The 18,295-nt window shown below is 49.2% G+C and overlaps 8 protein-coding genes across 8 annotated transcripts; 2 read left to right on the top strand and 6 right to left on the bottom strand.

The window, feature by feature from the left end:
- Nucleotides 1-702: 702 nt before the first annotated feature.
- On the bottom strand, nt 703-3,500 carry argEF (bifunctional acetylglutamate kinase/N-acetyl-gamma-glutamyl-phosphate reductase; the record flags this gene model as incomplete). The annotated part of the gene is made up of 3 exons (XM_057231478.1): nt 703-758; nt 813-1,053; nt 1,110-3,500. 3 exons carry the CDS (start codon nt 3,498-3,500, stop codon nt 703-705), a joined length of 2,688 nt encoding a protein of 895 aa, XP_057086568.1.
- Nucleotides 3,501-5,046: 1,546 nt separating this feature from the next.
- On the bottom strand, nt 5,047-5,633 carry N7447_007215 (SNAP receptor SNC2; the record flags this gene model as incomplete). The annotated part of the gene is made up of 3 exons (XM_057231477.1): nt 5,047-5,066; nt 5,128-5,359; nt 5,529-5,633. The coding sequence occupies 3 exons, from the start codon at nt 5,631-5,633 to the stop codon at nt 5,047-5,049; spliced, it is 357 nt and encodes a 118-aa protein (XP_057086567.1).
- Nucleotides 5,634-7,494: 1,861 nt separating this feature from the next.
- On the top strand, nt 7,495-7,749 carry N7447_007214 (uncharacterized protein; the record flags this gene model as incomplete). The annotated part of the gene is made up of 2 exons (XM_057231476.1): nt 7,495-7,559; nt 7,587-7,749. 2 exons carry the CDS (start codon nt 7,495-7,497, stop codon nt 7,747-7,749), a joined length of 228 nt encoding a protein of 75 aa, XP_057086566.1.
- A 905-nt stretch (nt 7,750-8,654) lies between these two features.
- On the bottom strand, nt 8,655-9,408 carry N7447_007213 (Serine hydrolase FSH; the record flags this gene model as incomplete). The annotated part of the gene is made up of 3 exons (XM_057231475.1): nt 8,655-9,154; nt 9,220-9,319; nt 9,367-9,408. 3 exons carry the CDS (start codon nt 9,406-9,408, stop codon nt 8,655-8,657), a joined length of 642 nt encoding a protein of 213 aa, XP_057086565.1.
- Nucleotides 9,409-9,902: 494 nt separating this feature from the next.
- Nucleotides 9,903-13,928, top strand: N7447_007212 (Nascent polypeptide-associated complex subunit beta; the record flags this gene model as incomplete). Its single annotated transcript, XM_057231474.1, has 7 exons — nt 9,903-10,086; nt 10,152-10,994; nt 11,352-12,243; nt 12,812-12,881; nt 13,243-13,266; nt 13,426-13,591; nt 13,693-13,928. The coding sequence occupies 7 exons, from the start codon at nt 9,903-9,905 to the stop codon at nt 13,926-13,928; spliced, it is 2,415 nt and encodes an 804-aa protein (XP_057086564.1).
- A 561-nt stretch (nt 13,929-14,489) lies between these two features.
- On the bottom strand, nt 14,490-15,898 carry N7447_007211 (uncharacterized protein; the record flags this gene model as incomplete). The annotated part of the gene is made up of 2 exons (XM_057231473.1): nt 14,490-15,756; nt 15,816-15,898. 2 exons carry the CDS (start codon nt 15,896-15,898, stop codon nt 14,490-14,492), a joined length of 1,350 nt encoding a protein of 449 aa, XP_057086563.1.
- Nucleotides 15,899-16,502: 604 nt separating this feature from the next.
- On the bottom strand, nt 16,503-16,988 carry N7447_007210 (Hydantoinase B/oxoprolinase; the record flags this gene model as incomplete). The annotated part of the gene is made up of 1 exon (XM_057231472.1): nt 16,503-16,988. One exon carries the CDS (start codon nt 16,986-16,988, stop codon nt 16,503-16,505), a length of 486 nt encoding a protein of 161 aa, XP_057086562.1.
- A 791-nt stretch (nt 16,989-17,779) lies between these two features.
- N7447_007209 (S-adenosyl-L-methionine-dependent methyltransferase) lies at nt 17,780-18,154 on the bottom strand (the record flags this gene model as incomplete). The annotated part of the gene is made up of 1 exon (XM_057231471.1): nt 17,780-18,154. The coding sequence occupies one exon, from the start codon at nt 18,152-18,154 to the stop codon at nt 17,780-17,782; it is 375 nt and encodes a 124-aa protein (XP_057086561.1).
- Between the last annotated feature and the right edge of the window lie 141 nt (nt 18,155-18,295).

Genomic DNA, 18,295 nt, shown 5'->3' with positions numbered 1-18,295 from the left:
GGGTGGCTCTGGAGTAGTTTGGGTGAAAGAGAATAGAAAGATACAGTGAAAGTGCCCTCGATAAGCACGAGTGACAAGACTACCGAAATTAGGATATGAGGAAGAGGGAGAAGGCGGATGATGTGTGAAGAAGCATGCAAGTCTCGGCCTGAGCATAAGACCCTTGAAGAGATGCGTTAGGCATCCCAGGTTCACGCTTATAACTACACCCATGAGCTGGGACACAAGGTTTACGATTAACATATATTGTTCTAATTACAATTGGATTCCCCGTGTGTTTTTCAATTCAATAAATCAACTCGATTCGTATGTCCATGGATGGTCCTGAGATAGGGAACACTCGTGGGAGAGACTGAGTCAAACGCCAACATTAGAAAGAAAATTTACTTTTCTTGAGACTCTTGAGAAACTATATATCAGTTGAGCACAAGGGGATGAAAAACGAAGAGGCACCCGAAAGGAGGCAGCAGAATTCTAAGGAGCAAAAATGGACCAAGACCAACAAAAACCGCACTCTTTTGGCACAAAAGTACAGTGTAGACATAATCAACTATGGAAGATCTGAAAATAGATAGGAAGCACCCAGAAATCTCCAACCCAGAGCGATGTATAGGATGCACGGGGGGTATGAGACAAAAGACTTGCAAAAACAATACACAAACATGCCCTGACAACTACTCGTCACTGAGTTCAAGTGGGAGCTTAGTCGAGAGGGATGCCCTCGTACTCGGAGTAGCCCAGAGCCAAGTTCATGTTTTCTATTTGGGTTATTAGCATCATGGTATAGTCAGGTAGATGGATTCAACACTTACGCAAGCACTGGGTAGCGGCACCCTTCAGCAGGTTGTCAATGGTGGCGCAGACAACTACGCGCTCGCCGCTGGAGTGGACGGCAAATCCACCGATCTCGACACCGTGGCGGCCGGCAATGTCCTTGACAAGAGGGGCTTCGCCAACGATCTTGACGAGCTTCTCACCAGCGTAGCGATCCTGGTAGAGGTTGCGGATATCGCGGGAGGTCATCTTCTGCTTAAGAGGAATGCTGATAGAGTGCTTGATACAAATGTTAGTAATTGTGGGAATCAATGAGGGGGCCAACGGGCACTTACGGAGATACCCTGGAACCAAACAGCGACGTGAGGAATGAACGCAATGCTGGTGCCCAACTGTGCGCTGATCTCACGTTCGTGAATGTGGTCAGTCAGACTGTAGGGGATGAGGTTGTTGGTGAGGAAGTTCACGTCATTCTTGGGGCTGGGCTTGGTACCCGCGCCGGAGTATCCAGAGACACCGAAGGTGGTAGGCTGGCCGCCAAGGAACGGAACAAGAGGAGCAATTCCAAGCTGAGCAGCAGTGGCGTAGCATCCGGGGTTGGCAATGCGAGTAGCCCGGGCAATCTTAGACCGCTCGACCAGCTCGGGAAGACCGTAGGTCCACTTGGGGTCGAAACGGTAGTCAGCGCTCAGGTCAACAATGACGTTACCGGTCTTGGAACCCTCGTCGACGGCATCGACGAAAGGCTTGCAGATACCGTTGGGCAAAGCCATCACCCAGCAGTCTATGTCGCCGTTGGCAGACATCTTGCGGACATCTTCGGGGCTGAGATTCTCGTAGATGATCTCGCGCTTCTCGTAACCTTGGAGCTTCTTACCAGCCAGCTCGCGCGACGAGACGTGACGAAGATCCATGTTAGGGTGGGCATTGAGCAAGTTGATCAGGGCCTGGCCGGTGTAACCACGGGCACCAATGAGAGCAACCTTGGCGGGCTGGGTGTTGGAGATGTTCTTCTCTCCAAGAGGAGGGTTAGGGTTGGTAGTAGCATAGGTGCGGAAAGAGTTCACGGCAACAGCAGGACGCTTGGCGCGGGTCATGCGCAGGGCGTTGGTGGTGGTTGAGAATCCACGCTTCTGCTCAACAGAAGCACCGCTAGCGCCGAAACCCTTACCGATGTTGGCGGCAGCCTCAGCAGCGCGATGAAGGCGCGCCTCGAGGTTAATATCACCGAACATCTGGCGACCGTGAGTGTTGAACTCCTGAACCAGCTGCTTGACTTCCTCGCCGTTCTCGGCACCGTACCAGAAGAGGACCTGGCCATCACGGCTCAAGCTGCCATCGGCCTTGTCGAAGAACCAGGTCAGGTTCTCATCGTCCTCCTTGACAGTCCATGCCAGCTTGGGGAAGTCCTTCTTGATGCTGGCGAAGACGTTGTCGGCAACGTTAGTCAACCAACCAGACTTGGTGATGGTGAAAGTGGCCAAGTGAGCCATCTGAGAGTTGGGCTGCGGAGGCAGCACAACGCCGAGAGCTTCCATGGGCTCATCGTAGTAGATCTTAAAGTCCTTGTCCTTCATACCCTCGACGTAGCGGTCAACAACGGCACGGGCATCAAGACCCTCACGGTCGCGGACCAGAACCTCCTTCAGGGCGTTCATGTCTTCAAACTCGGACAGAGAGGTCTTCACGTGGATCTTGTTACCGCGGCGGATCAGGGTACCAGCACCGGAGTCAGTGAAAAGTTCCTTCTGGAGATCGGCAGGGTGGATAATTGCGACACTAGACGAGCGAGGCAGATCGTTGAGGAGATCCTTCATCTCCTTGATCTTCAGGCGAGTACCGTGGCGCACCCACCACTGGCTCATCAGGTGGTCGTACTCCTCATCGAGGTTGATGGCAGAGATTTTCTCACCGGTGTCACCGTTGAACAAACCGCCCTTCTCGGCGAGGTAGACGATCTTGAGGGGCTGCAAGGCGCGGGCAAGCTCGCCGGCAGCGACATCGGCATTGACATTGAGCACCTGCCCATCGGGGGTCTCGGCCATGGAGGTCAGGATGGGCAGACATCCAGCAGCAATAGCAGACTCAATGGGTGCCTTATCAACGCCATTGATCTTACCAACCAGGTTGTACTTGGGCTTGTCGAGGTAATCGGCCGAAAAGACGCCCGCGGTAATGGGACGGGCACGGATACCGATACGCTCGAGCTCCTCAACCAGCTTCATGTTCTCCTCCAGGAAGAGCTTGCGGGCGAGGGCCAGAGTCTTACCGTCAGTCACCCGGATTCCATCCTCGAAATGAGGCTCGACACCGGCGGCCTCCAGCATGCGGTTAAGCTGGGGGCCGGCACCGTGGACGACGATGGGGTACAGACCGACATGGTTAAGGAATGCAAGCGCGGATGACAGAGTCTGGAGGTGCTCAGTAATAATAGCACCACCAACCTTGATCACGGCGAATTGCTGAGAGGACACGGAGGTGAAGTGTGACAGGTACTGTTGGACCTCGCGCTTCGAGCCAATATTACTCAACAGTTGCACGACGGTGCTGCGGGTGGAGGTCAGGTGAGGATCCGTCGAGCGGGAGTAGTTGCGAGTTGGTCGCAGGGAGGTGGCAGTCTTTGCAGCTGAGACTCGCAGAGCAGTCGGTGCGGAGAGAGTACGGAGGGGCTTGCACGAAGCTCTCCGCACAGCGGAGCGAAGGGACATCATTTTAGCAACACACATGCGGCAGCCTCAATGGTCTCACGGTCGGCCCTTTGGTGGGAGAGGCCCCAAATATGTATAAAAAAAGGTGGAAGGGTAGGTGGAAGGTGAAAAAGTGTTGAGTCAAGAGATATTTTTCAGATCGGCCGGGCCTCGGAGCGATAACTTGGCCCAATGACGGGGAGAAGGCGGTGGACCACCCCTCTAGCGAGCGATTTATCTCCATCTTTACGTGCGACATTTGATTTATTCCAATGTTCTTTCACCTATAATTTTTATTCTAAGTATGCGTTATATTTATGTTCCAAGTAATTTCTCTTGACTTCTTTTATCCTATATGTGCACAATATTAACATTTGTGTGGTGCCCTAACCGGGACCAAAAAACTTTCAAAAAAAAAAAAAATTCACGCTTTCATCGGAGATCTCCTTATGACTTCCTCAATAGCCATACCTCCGAAAAAATCCACTTCTTCCAAGGTTCTGCTCGGATATCGTGAAACGTCATCCTGCTTGGGTTTTTTAGTCCGAGTTATCTGATCTTGTCCCTTCTTCTCACTCGTTGCGTTGGGCCACCCCTATCCACTTTCCTCCACCCTGACTGGGTCTAGCACTCTGCGCTTCCTACCGACGGTATTACGAGGGCTTCTCCCAGTGGTCTAATTGAGGAATTGGTGGACACTTGTTTTCGTGCCAAGAGTTCCCATTATCTGATTTTTCCTACTCAACAGGCTTCGTTTCCGAAAGGATTCGTCAGGAAAGAGACTTGCACTGCTACACTATAGCGAACCACGGTGGGAACATATTGAGATTAAGTTAATTAATGAGTAGACACCTGATGCCAAAGGCATCGAGCATACCTACACAGCGGGTTCCTTGCATTATCCTCATTGGCGAATTGGAGCTTCACAGGTCAGATGGGTCTTGAGCCACGTGGACAGTGTGCTAGCTCTCAGCTCTGAGACTAAGTGACCTGGTCTATAGAAATATAATGGTGGGCGATCCCAACTCCCAGACTCAATCGCCTTTCTTCCATCGCCAGTCATGCATACTCATGAGACCGAAGACCGAGACTCAATCGCCGAGCATGGAGAAGGGTGGATGTTGGATGTTGGCTTTGCCTATCAAAGTGTGGATCTACACAAACGTTCTACATTGCACAGCTATGCTGTTCAGGTATCCCAAGACCGGGCATCCAAAAAAAAAAAAGAAAGAAAGAAAGAAAGGACAAAAGCGCACTATAAGGGAGATTCATTGCAGTAAGAAAGCACCCGAATGGCAATGTGGTAAGCATACTTAAACACGGCGTCATAGAAGTATCATTTACATCTTCACCCGTCGACCGGGTCGCATATAGCGACACAACCCAAAATCGGATGAACTCATTTCGTTGCGGAAAAGTCAAAGAGGATTTGGTCATTGAAAACACGCCCAGAAAAAAACAGCAGGAGGTATTAGCGGCTGCGAAGAAAACGGAAAAGGGCACACGGCCCCAACAACAGTAAGCCCAGTAAAATTCAAGATTCCATGTCCAAAGAGAAGTCGTAAGTCGCGCACAGGCGAGGTGCTTAGTGCTTGACGGCAACCACTGTGGAAGGCGTTAGTGGCGAACTAGGAAGTCAGGTAGAAGATTGTTAGAAAATACATACCGGTCGGCACAATGATGACAATGAGAAGGACAATCACGCAGATGACAAGGCACACGCGCATCTTCATGTCCTTCCACCACATATCTTTGCGCACGCGATTGGCGCCCCGGCGGAAGCCCTGGGCTGAGACGGCGAGGTTGTCGGTCTTGTCCTGGAGAGAATCCAAGTTCTCACCACGCTGGGAGACCTTGTTGATGTTTTCGCGCATCACACCGACGGTATCGTCGATTTGCTATAGAAGATACCACGTTAGCCCCATTTCGGGAATCAAGTGCCCCAGCCTTCGCATTTCGGTAGATCAACAAAATAACAAGTATGCGACATCGACCGTATAATTATCTAGCTATTTTATCGATGGCTAGGGTTGCTAGGAGTCAAGATATTGTCGAGGAGTAACTCACTGCTTGCAAAGCGGCAGTTCGCTGGTTGCCATTCTGTCCACCAGCCGGGGCTCCAGCAGAGCCGGAAGGGATATAAGGGTCGTAAGGTTGTTCGGTAGCAGCCATTATGAAAGTCGTAAAAGAGTTCGAGGAAACCTCAAGAGTTGGATTGACAGGAAACTGGGAGTGTCTTGACGACCTCGCGGGAACACTAGGGGTTGTGCTGTTTTGATGGGGAAGTGTAGCAAAGAGGGAGTCTAGGTGACTAGAATCGACGCAAGATTTGGTATGGAGCGAGAGCTATCGTAGGATGATAAAGACTGGGATGTAGCGCAACGGAGAGTGACGGAGGGAAAGAATTAACGGTTGTTGTCTGGAGTGAAGCTGACAAGGGTGACTTGCCGCTGAGACGGCTTGCCCAGAGTCACGTGCTGTGGCGTTTTCAGTACAAAGCGTACTATGGAGGCCCCCAGCTTTGGTCTTTCGGGTCTTGGATATTCATTATTTTCAAGTCCTTGGCATTTATTGTTGAAAAAGCCATCGGTAACCTTCGACCTAGATAGTTTCGTGGTGCTATTCTAAGCTTCACAAAATTCAAATTTATTTACCCCAAACAGGCACAATTTGGGAGTTACACTACAAGTGTGTACAATAGTAGATAGATAGCGTTAGGTATTTCATGCTTCGCATATCCATGGACGTATGTATATATTTTTTCAATACATAAATGTTCCATGGTTATTGATCATTATATATATGGCTGCCTATTGATACTGCCGTTAGAAGCGTGTTGCTCGAGGAACCCGTGTGCTATTCTTAGTAGCAAATCGCATTAGGTAACATTTTCCGGACCCTTTGGCCTTTTCATTAGTCCACATTACAATCTTCCAACTCGACGTCAAAGCCTCAGGCTGCGAGCATGAGAATTAGGTAGAAAATTTGCGACAGAAAACAAACGCATATCCGATATTGAAACATCCATGCAAGATATACATTTCATCAATGTGTTGAAGCCCACAATGAGAACACGCTATATCAAAAGCCAGGGAACATTTATGAAACGCCGAGTAGGAATATCTACGATACATAGTACTCCATCGGGAGCCAAAGAATACTCTCGCCTCTAAAGACTACGAAGTCGCTTGCGATGAAGATTTGATCGTTTCCTTCATGACAGAAACCAGATTGGCTCTCCAATGTCTGTCGCTCTTTGTCCATTATCCCATGCACGAACATGGTACTTTCATACCCCAAGTCTGAGCCTGATACCTGGCCATCAGACGCTTTTGGAACCCAACCACAGTGGCTATTAAGGACCTGTCGTTCTTTTTGTGATCCCATCCCAGAGCCTAATGGTTGCGTCGAGCAAGGCTGAAGCTAAACACCACTTCTCAACGCAGGAGTTGACTTATTAGCTCGAAGCACTATAGTAACCGATCTTCATCAAGTCCTATAAAACCTGGTTCATCGGCTTTCTCGTCGTTCCACCTGCAATCTCGGTATTAGTGTGGCTTTTTATTTATTGATTTATTCATCATATGGTCCACCATAAAGCGTGCGCTCCCCAGAAGGACTAAATACAATGTCGTGTTCCATATTTTCAATCAGAGCTGCGAAGTCGTACCGTTCTTGCTCCCAGGGATCCACTTCTTCATCGGGATACCACTTCTCTGCCGACACTCATATCGCAAAAGAGGGAGCTATATCTCTGAACCTCAACAAAACTGATAGTCCAGTCTTCTATCTGCTCCATTATCACATCTGCAACCTCCTGGGGTAGCTTGGCTGAAGATCCCAGCTCATTATAGACGGCATCTCGCTACCCCTCATGCTGCTGTGTGGGTACATTCTGGGTCGAGCAAATGCGGTAATGGGGGTCTACCAGGAAAATAGATACGAAACGTTAGTGACTGGGGCGATCCATATCTTTTAGTACAAACGGTCTAGTTTTGTAACGAAGGGTGTTGGACTGGGCGAGGAATCGACCATGCTGTGTGGCCCCGGGGCCAAGGATCTTAAACTTTTCAGGGCAGTAACCATATCTGACAAATGGTAGGAGTCCAAATATCTTGTGTATAGCATCTGGACCAAATCTGCTTTCGCACGAATTGAGGTCATCTTCTTGTTGGAAGGAAATGTGTGCGTCGGTAATATTCTGGAGATCGTAGTGGTATCTGGCCACCGCGACAATATGTTCATTCAGGAGACCTTCCAGATGGAAATCATTGTCTCCCTCGAATGAGGGTTTCTCCAGTGTGAGATAGATTGACACACATGCCGTCCTCCAAAGAGTCATCGTAGACTTTCCTTCCTCCGATGAAAGGCTTAGCTGTCTTCCCTCTCTTTCTGTACTCGTAAGTATAGGAAATCCCGGCCTATGGGTACTTGAATGTATAGAGTCGCCCCTACTTATAAATATATGGCTAGCTGAATTCGAATCAGCACACTTTACTTGGAAGGTAAACAGTCCACCATTAACTTATAGCCATTATGACAATTTGAATATTTAAATTATTTACTTATTATGACTAGTTGAATTCGAATCAGCACATCTTATATGTTTCGAAAAGCCCTCCCATTTTCAATTTTCGCATATCCATGATTGAACAGAACCCAGAATATCATCCGGTTCCTCGAGCCCATCTGGCTCCTAGTGTTAGACACAGTACTTCTGGTCAAGTTCCGGCAAGGCTGGATACTCTTTCGTCTTAATCCAATAACCAGCGCATGTATCTTGTGTCCAAGTGTGACATGCCAGCTTCTTCTAGTTATAGGGTTGAAATCTGCCCTCATGTCTTGTCGGGATCGATAGCTTCAAATCCGAATGTTTTGGTGCGCAGCGGGTATCTGCATGTTGCTCCCTTCTTCAGAGTATCATTCCATGGCTTTAAAACCAGACTGATACGTCCAGCTCATAATCCACGGGTGTAGCGTTGACCCCAGGTACCCTAAGTAGACAGTCACCATGGTTGTCCATTTGGGTATCCATTGTGTTGGATCGGGCTAAGCAGAATTCTGGAGAAACGTGAGATAGAAGAGAATTAGACCTATATAATGGTGTGAGAGTTACCAGAAAAGCTTTGGCTAAGCCCGCTAGAGGTGGATGGTTTTCAAAGTGGATTTCTCTCATTACACAGCCACTCGCAGTTAACCCCTCATAGCCTTCGCAACAGTCTGCTCGATAACCCTAACTATCTCCTCCGTATTCTTCACATCAAACGGAACCATATGCTTAGAACCATGATCATAGAAAGCCGCCTTAGCGGGCTCACAAAGTTCAAATAGTCTTACACTCTCAGGGCACAGTGCATCCGCCTTACCAACGATATTCGCCGTCGGAATGGAAATCGGATAAGTATCCGGCTGCGGTGCGATATGTTGCAGTCCGGTGCTATCCCACGGCGCCGCGCCGCATATAAACACCGCTGCGCGGAAGAGCGACGGTTCAGCCGGGTAGTTCTTGCTTTGGTGAATTAGAAGTGAAGCTGCTAGTGCCGCGCCTTGTGAGAAACCTATCACCCCATCGAAGGGGCCTTCCTTTGCGATGAAGTTCTTGGTGTGGTCGAAGGCTTCGTGGATGCTGGAGCCTGGTGAGGAACCTCGGATATAGTGGTTATAGAAGGGGCCGTCCACTATACCTTCGAGTTCTGAGTTGGGTTAATAGGTGGCTTAGGTGGTAGCTGTGTATATACACGGAGGGGGCAGAGCTTACCCTCTTCGACTTTGGCGTCCACCTTTCCGTTCATGAATTTGAAGCGGTGGCCATTTTTCTCAAGTGCCTGGCGGAGGCCTCCAGTTTGGATTTCAAATATCTATGACTGGTCAGTATTTTCCATGTCGAAATTGAACATATGCATACTTCACCATTTGTGCCACCGCCGTGTAAGCAAAGAAATCGCATTTTGGTGCTTATGGATTTCGTGTATGCTTGCGTATAATGTTGGACAAGTACGAGATTATAGTGAACCAGGTCGGAATGTCGTGTTACGGGATTCGTCTGGTTCCTGAGATTCGAGAAAAAGAAGAGAGAAAGACTACAGGACAGGTGGCCGGGAGAATTGTCTCGAGAGGTACAAGGGGGATCAACCTGCAGGCGGGGCTTGCAGGACTAGAGCTTGGCGGGTGAGATATACAAATGTCTTTCTTTTTTTTAAGCTACTCCGTACTTTAAAGTTGAACGACAAAGTTCTGTAGAAATCCCTGCCAGCTGGACCAATAGGAAATCTTGATAAGATCAGAAATCTTTGAAGAAAATAAAATGGATGCTTTGGGCTTTACACATGTGAAAAAGAATGGTGCTGTTCCTTGGCTCGAAGTCGTTGACCTCATTGACTGGCTATTTAACCCCTGAGCTAACGTTTCCACAACCCTTCATATTCAATTTGATCTGGAGCTATGGATTTTCGTGATATTGTAGCCGCTCGTGGCTTCGCGACCTACAGCTTGCGTCATCCTCGAGAGGCACTGTCAAGCTTTGGCCCAACCCTGAATGAGGCCACCTTCGGCTATTTAGGGACATCGTTTCAGCCAGATCGCGACATTCGCGACCTAGACGGAAAGGTCGTCCTTGTGACAGGAGGTATATCTCCTCTTTATATCTATCTACAGCGTTCAGCACACTGACACCGTGATTGATTGATATAGGCAATGCCGGCCTAGGCAAAGAGACCATCCTCCAACTCGCCAAGCACCGCCCGTCGCGCATCTACATGGGCGCCCGCACCGAGAGCAAAGCGCGCGAGGCAATTGAATCCCTACAAAGCCAGCTCTCCTCCCCCGCCGATATCCGTTTTCTTCCTCTCGACCTCTCTTCTTTCAAATCCATCCGCGCTGCCGCAGACAAGTTTCAGGCCGATAACGATCGGCTGGATATCCTGATCCTAAATGCGGGTACGATGGGCAACCCGCCCACCACGACGGAGGAGGGCTTCGAGGTCCAGCTCGGCACGAACCATATTGGACACTTTCTGTTCACAAAACTGCTTCTGCCTACCCTGCAGAAGACCGCTGATCTTCAGCGCGCCAAGGATGAGGTTCCCGATGTGCGGGTCGTGACTGTCGCTTCGGCAGCTCACTGTGTTGGCCCCTCCACCTTTGAGGAAATTACATCTACACCTGGCTTGTTGGCTGCCAGTACCTGGACGCGCTACGGCGCTTCCAAGTCGGCTAACATCCTCTTTGCATCCGAGCTAGCCCGTCGGTATCCTGATATCTTATCTGTTTCTGTACACCCCGGTGCGGTTGACAGCGGGCTCTATGGACATACCAAAGGTCTCAATTCAGTGATGAAGTACGGCATCACTACTGCTGGCTCCATGATCTTCCGGAATATCGCTAGTGGGGCCCTCAATTCTCTTTGGGCGGCTGGCACGCAAAGGGAAAACCTTATCAATGGAGCTTACTACACTCCCGTTGGGTACCGCAGCGGTGGCACTGCGACTGTGCAGAACGCACAATTGGCGCACAAGCTCTGGGATTGGACCGACAGTCAGGTTTCCAAGCGAAACTGAATCGCGGCATGTATGAATATATGAAATGGCTGAAATGTTATCCACAATTTAGCTTGCTTCTATTTAGAATCCACATTGTTTGAAATGCTCGTTGCCATCCTCCCGCCTATGAGAAGCCGTGAGCATGGAGGCAAATGGCATCATGATGATTTCGATCTCGGTGGTGCTGCCCAAGCCCTTGGATAAGTGCCCGCGTAGCTTGTTCATTCTAAAGACTCCCCCAAAATCAAACAATATATCCCTAGAGCGGAGAATTAACCCTAATCCCGTGTCGTGCCAGACACCATCACCAGCATGGGCCACATCGTCGTGACTGGCGGCTCCGGCAAAGCAGGCCAATTCGTCATCAGCGAGCTTCTCAACGCCGGACACAAAATCCTGAACCTGGACCTAATACACATGGAACACCCAGCCGTACACACTCTAAAAACCGACCTCGCCGACAGCGGCCAAGTCTTCAACGCCCTCTCCGGCCAATGGACCCTCACCGAGCCCTTCCCGGAAGGTCTCCCGCCACGCCCAGATGCCGTAGTCCACCTCGCAGGATACGCACGCAATATGCTCGTGCCAGACAACGAGACCTTCCGCTCGAACACGCAGGGCACATACAACGTCATCGAGGCAGCTTGCAAACTAGGGGTCCGCAAGATCATCATCGCCAGTAGCATAACAGTGTACGGGGTATCGTTTGCACAGGGCGATGCCAACTTCCCCTCATTCCCAATCCACGAAGATCTGGACATCAACCCGACGGATACGTACGCGATCGCGAAACTGTGCAACGAGCGCATCGCACGCAGTTTTGCGTCGCGTTTCGACGCGGATATCTACAGTTTGCGTATTGGGCGCCTGATCGAGCCCCATGAGTACAATGACGATATCTTCTACAGCTATGTGCATGAGCCGGCGCTGTGGAAGGTGCATGGGTGGTCGTATATTGATGCGCGGGATTTGGGTGGGATGTGTGAGGCGGCGTTGCGGACTAGTGGGCTTGGGTTTCAGGTCTTCAATGCTACCAATGATCATATTACCAATCTTACTCCCACGAAGGACTTTTTGAGGTCGCAGTTCCCGGATATACCTATCACGCGCGAGATGGGGGAGTTTGAGGCGCCGTTTTCGAATGCGAAGATTAAACACCTTCTTGGGTTTCAGGAGAAACATCATTGGCACAATTATTTTAGTAACTGGGAGAAGAAGGAGATTGAGATGGAGGAGAGGAAGAAGTAGATGGTTAGTGGTTAGGATGAAATGAAACTGTGTCCACTGATTACCGCATTGGGTATATACCAAGGTACCAAGTTTGCATTGCAATAAAGATATCGAATCATAAGAAAGCGTTGATATCAATTCAATATCGCAATGTTGCTATGTTCCAATCTTGATCTATAGATCTCCCTCATAGAGCGGCCCGATTAGGGTTTAGCCGAGCATCAAGATCCCACAATCGAACAGGCTGGGACTTGAGAATAACCAAAATCACCAAAAGAACAACAGCTAGAGTATATTCCAATAGAATCAATTTATAAAACATATCAGAGTGTAGACATTCAAAAAAAAACAGCCCGTTAAACCCAAGTCGGCGCATTAGCGAATATTCTGGCAAACTCCCCACACAAAACTCTTGGGGATGCATCATCATTCCACCCACTTCCACTTCACGTTCCCTCTCACCATCTCCCTCTCAACCCTTATTTAACGGTACGCCACACTAATTGCTGAAATAAACAATTCTATTGAAATCCCCGAATTTCAAATCGCCCTACCTTGAATTACCGGCTAATCCTGCGCCAGGCGATCACCCCTCCCGACTTCATCATGGATCAAGCAAAGTTGGCTAGAATGCAGGCGAGCGTTCGCATCGGTACGTTTCTGTCTCTTTTCGAGGATTTTTGAGCTTGAGATATGATCTGGGTCATGACGTGGAGCTATTCTGTGGAATTGGTAACCATGGAGCTTGGTCATATCTCAATCCTGCAATTCCTTGCATGTCTTGATGGACCTTGGTGTGTGCAAATTTGATAGCTAACATGATTTTCCTCGATAGGGTATGTATATTCTGTCCAGAATTATCTTCATCCCGACCCCTCGATCTCCTACCGGTGAAATGAATTTTCGAACTGCAATACCCGGATTCGACACAGCCGATAGTCAGACGGATTCTCGATTTTGTAATCTATGCGACGGCGCTATATCCCAAATATCAAATGTCGAACCGAAAATAGATATCACATGGCGAAGAGAATCCGGTCTGACTCTCGGCCTGTCATGAATCCTCGCATTCCTTCGATCATTTCGGAACCTCGATTTCATCCCCCCACCACCCATATTCACCACCCATCCACAACAACACCACATTTTTTTAACCCGTCCAATGTCCAACCAACTAACAACTTTATAGTGGCAAGGGTACTCCCCGCCGCAAGGTCAAGAAGGTTGTCCGCAACTCCGGCGCCGATGACAAGAAGCTCCAGGCCGCTCTCAAGAAGCTGAACGTCCAGCCCATCCAGGGCATTGAGGAGGTTAACATGTTCAAGGAGGATGGCAACGTCATCCACTTCGCCAACCCCCGTGGTGAGTAGAACCCACCCGAAGCCACCTTTTCGCCCTTTTCAACACAAAGAGAAGAAGGACCGAGAAAAGAAAGACCAGGCTAATCATTTCGTCGCAATTAGTTCACGGCGCTGTTCCCTCTAACACCTTCGCCTTGTACGGCAACGGCGAGGAGAAGGAGCTCACCGAGCTCGTCCCCAACATCCTCAACCAGCTCGGCCCCGACTCCCTCGCTTCCCTCCGCAAGCTCGCTGAGAGCTACCAGAACATGCAGAAGCAGCAGGGTGATAAGAAGGACGACGAGGAGGATGATATCCCCGAACTCGTCGAGGGCGAGAACTTCGAGACCAAGGAATAAATACGCCTAGATGCGAATTAAATCGAGTCTTTAAAAACTTTCGTCTATGATCAATGAAATTTAAGCTCCGGTTTGAGAGTTGTTTTTTGTTGAACCTCGTTCTTTTCTTGCTTTCGTCTCTTCCTACGGGCAGGGTTGATGCATCGGTTTATACAATGCCAGTGTTAATTGATACGCCTGGCGCTGGCAGGAATATTACTTCTGACTCGATGGTTTTATCTGAGCTGAAGCAGAAGTTTCAGGAATTGTACTTGTGGCTGTTCTACGGTATATGAATTTCGCGCGCGATCCCTCGACAGGACAGTTCATTATGTCTGCAGATGCAGATATCGTACACATTATCCATTGATCAAAGCCCAAGTTATCTTACAAAACCATTGACCCCTGCCTTGCGATGAGCGCAGTATTCTTGGGTACTGACGCCTCAGGCTGCGTAGCGATTCGGATTTTAGGTTGATCGCGCGCAAGACTCGGTAATTGTGGCGAAGATCCGTGACGTAGGGAATAACAAAAGACGAAAGGTATTCCATTTTCATAGTGCTTGGTGGCCTTCGTGTCGCCTCAACTATCCTCCTTCAGTCCGCACATATCCGTTTTCAGGAAATAATCGAACGTATACCAGAACCTCCAATAAATGCCAGATTTTTCCTGGTCGAATGTGCCGTCCTCGCGGAGCAGCGGGCCATCGCCCACGATGTCACCTGTGAACCAGCTCAGGATGGGGATTGAGCGGAGGATGCGCTCGGTCATGGTTGGCTGTGGAGGGAGTGCTTCGACCATGGGGCGTAGCTTGGTACGGCGAACGGTTGGAATATGCGTCATGAATTCGTTGTCGGCGGTGGGTTCGACCTGGGTAGGAGCTCGGCGTTGGTGCACTGAGGCGCGATCGTTACTGGACGAAGCTCCTGTTGTCCACGTTGATGAAGAAGTGGCTGTATTGAAACTGGTTTGCTGGAACGAGGGTGTGGCAGTGGCAGTTGCAGAAGTTGCAGTGGATGTGGCTGTATAATCGGAGGTACCAGCGACCGTGGAGGAGTCGGCCGAGTGCCTTTCATTCTCTGGCAAATCCGGTACACTGGAAAGGTTGTTCATGGCAAAGGATCGAGGCAATGTCATGCGATCCTGGTCTTTGCTGGAGCTGGAAAGGAAGGTAGTCGAGTGCGAGGTGGTCAAGGTGCGCGGTGCTTTATTGCGAATCCGACTGCTCGCAGCAGAGTCTACAGGGATGGGGGCGTCTTCAGTTGGGCCGTGGCCATTGTACAGCTCGCAGAAGACCATGTGCCCATCGATTTCCTGTGGCGAGTAGAAGCACGCGCGGTCTGCGGACTGGGTCGAGTCGTAAGTGACCTTGATCCAGTGGTACCCACCGGCATACCGCTTCGACTTGCGATTCGCATCAGCCGACAGGTTTCGGATGACTACGTCGCCTCCGCTCAATAGCTGGGTGTAGTGGTTCGCTGAATTCGGGTCGTTGCGAGGGTAGTCTTCGCAGATCATGCCCTGGGAGATGCGCTCATATTTGTCGATTACCTTCCACTCGTTGTCCTTGTTTTTGTATCCGTAGAGTATGCATTCGGTCGCGACCTTCTCTGTTTGCTTCCGTGGATTATCAAGACTGGATGACGATGATGACTTGGGCAAGCCGTGTGTTTTCTCATCCTCCTGTTGTTGCTGTGAGAATAGTCGACCGAACTCGGCGACATTGGGGTTCTCGCGCTTTGCTGGTGTTCCAGTCCGTGTTCGTGAGCGGGCATTATCGTATCGAGCATTTCTTCTCTTGCCGAATGGTCCTGATTCTTCAGGTGGTCGTCGAGGATTGCGAGATTCACTGGGAAAACATATTGTCAGCTTTGATAGGAGTGGAGCTACAAGTTACATTGGACATACTCTTTGTAAACATAACCCCAAGGGAGGAGGTTGCCATCCTCGTCTCTAGCACGTTCCTCCGGTGGGACGGAGTGGTACTCCATGACGGTAGATGGGATGTGGTCAAGGGGTTGAGTAAATTAGGAGTCAAGAGGAAGAAGTGAGAGCTCAGGGAAGGAGGTTCTGTGAGATGAATGCACAGGGTAAAATTGTCCGTCGGGCCATCGAGGGAGCCAAAACTTTTGGTAAACACTGGTTCGCCGGGATACGGTCACGTGATGTCATATATATCTTTGACTTACTCTTAGAAACAATTTATATCTCCAATTGCTCCTATAACCTCCAGCTCTATTAACTCGAACCGATAGCGTTCCTTGCCTGATATGATCCTTAGCAACTTCAATTTCAAGTAAACGGCGACTATAGATTATCACAGTAATAAATCCTTGTTTTATAAATTTACGACGTAAAATGAACTTCGGGTTAGGGTTGTCCAGAGCGCAAATATATATCTGCTATTCTTGTCATTTTCCATGCAATTCAGAGGGTAATGTTTCTTGTCTCCAGGGGAAAAATCGCTCCCTCGAGCACTTTCACGACTTCAGTTTTGTTGAGCGTTTTAGCATACTCTAGAGCAGTGCGACCATTTGCATCGTTTATGCTTAGGTCTATCCCTTCACAGGAATGTCAACAATCAGCGCCCGCAGACTAGATGATAGCCGAGTGGGCGATGGCTTTGGGGACATTGAGGCAGTTGAATGTTTCCCGGCCAGTGCATGTAAAGTCGAAGTCGGCAGACCCAGTCTCGTAATTCATGCGGATTTCCAGTTTGATCTCGGTGCCGTCATTCATAAAGTCAGAGAATCGGATCGGAGCTCCCTTGTTCTTGAGGCCAATGGACTTAAGCAGTTCACGGACGGCAATTTCTGCGTTGCGCTTGATTGCGTCCATGTAGAAGTGGACGACTTCCAATGTGTTCTCGACTACCAGACCTTCCAGGAGCTGTGCACCCCTGTGAATTGCTGCCATAGCAACCTTAAAGTCTGAGACGTTATCGTCATATGTCCGGGTGCCACTGCAACTGGGGTACGAAGCGGGCTCATCATATAAGAACTTCCGGACACTCTCCTTGCTAAAGCGGCCTTCTGATACCACCTTGAAGCCCATTGTCATGGCACCTTCCTCGTATAGCATCTTGCTGTTTGAAGGCATAGATCTAGGGGCTGCAGATGATGTGTTTGGGATAAGACATGAGCACGGGATCGCAATTGGATCACTGGCTAGGAGAGATAGTATTCAGCCAAGGCGACATCGGGCTTGGTTAAGAAAACAGCTTCCTTCCTTTGTAATTGGACTGGTTGCCATCAAAATGGACCTGGAGATCGATCATCGTTGTGTTCAAAAACATCCAGGTCCGATCATCTTCCGCATGGTCCAACCTTAGCGACAATCCATCGTCCACTTGTTCCAGTGTGTCCCTCCTTCGAGAACCTTTTCGCTTGGACCATACCCCTGCTCTTCCATGGCAAACGCCTCAGGCTAAAGATTCCTCGTGCCAGACTAGACGAAAGCGACGGCAGATTGGTTGGGTTTCCAATACATTTTTAATTAGAATGGTCATGCAGAAGTACATGGGAAATTACCGTCGCATTTTATGCGTCATAAACGACATGTCAAACACCCTGTATGAGCTTTTGAAATTGCAGTCATGGCGGATATTCAGCGTTCACTCTGCAGAGGACTTTCTTTATATGTGCGATAAGTATATTTCTTAGCCTTCGTATTATATTAATTTCTATTTTAGGCTCACATTCCCATATCTTTACTGATTTTGAAAAATGAGATACCAGATTAGAAGTACCCTAACAGCTACTAGATTCTACTAACCTCAAGTTCATCCTTTGTTGTTCAGTATTAGGATGCCCAACGCGGATATGAGCTAAACTTACCTCAAAGGCTCCTGGCGCTATCAGTCCCTTGACAGCCTAACTTTGAAAATTCGCATGATGGTGAGCATAACCACAGTATTCCGGGGCTCCAGGTCGAAGGACATTATTAGCCGACACCAAAGATTCTGGCTTGAGAAGACCCAGTTCCTCGCAGATCTTCAGATCAGCCACATAGAGATCTTCGACATGATCCAAGCAAAGGAGATCGATGGCGACTAACTCCTTCTTCGTAAGTCTTGTCAGCGAATCCAATGCAGAGCCTACCACCAATTTGACAATGCCACTCGCACCTGTCAACTCAATCAAATTCATAGCAATTGAGACGATCAGCGGGTCGAGTTCCAAGCCCCAGAGTCTCTGGTCTTTCTGTGTTTCCCTGCGAGCTTGACGCATAGCTTCGTCGAAATACATCGCAGAATAACCGATATATCCGCCCAAGGTCTATTTCTCCTATTGGATTATCTCGCGAATCTTTTCGGCTTCATCAGGGGGCCAATGTTGATTAAAAAAATCCTCCTGTGCGGCGAACTCGTCTATCACGCCCAGGATGGC

The sequence above is a fragment of the Penicillium robsamsonii genome, assembly GCF_028829455.1.
Source record: "Penicillium robsamsonii strain IBT 29466 chromosome Unknown utg000003l_segment0_segment0, whole genome shotgun sequence".
In the NCBI taxonomy this organism is placed as follows: domain Eukaryota; kingdom Fungi; phylum Ascomycota; class Eurotiomycetes; order Eurotiales; family Aspergillaceae; genus Penicillium; species Penicillium robsamsonii.
The sequence above is the reverse complement of the archived record's forward strand: the minus strand, read 5'-3'. Positions and strand labels throughout refer to the sequence as shown.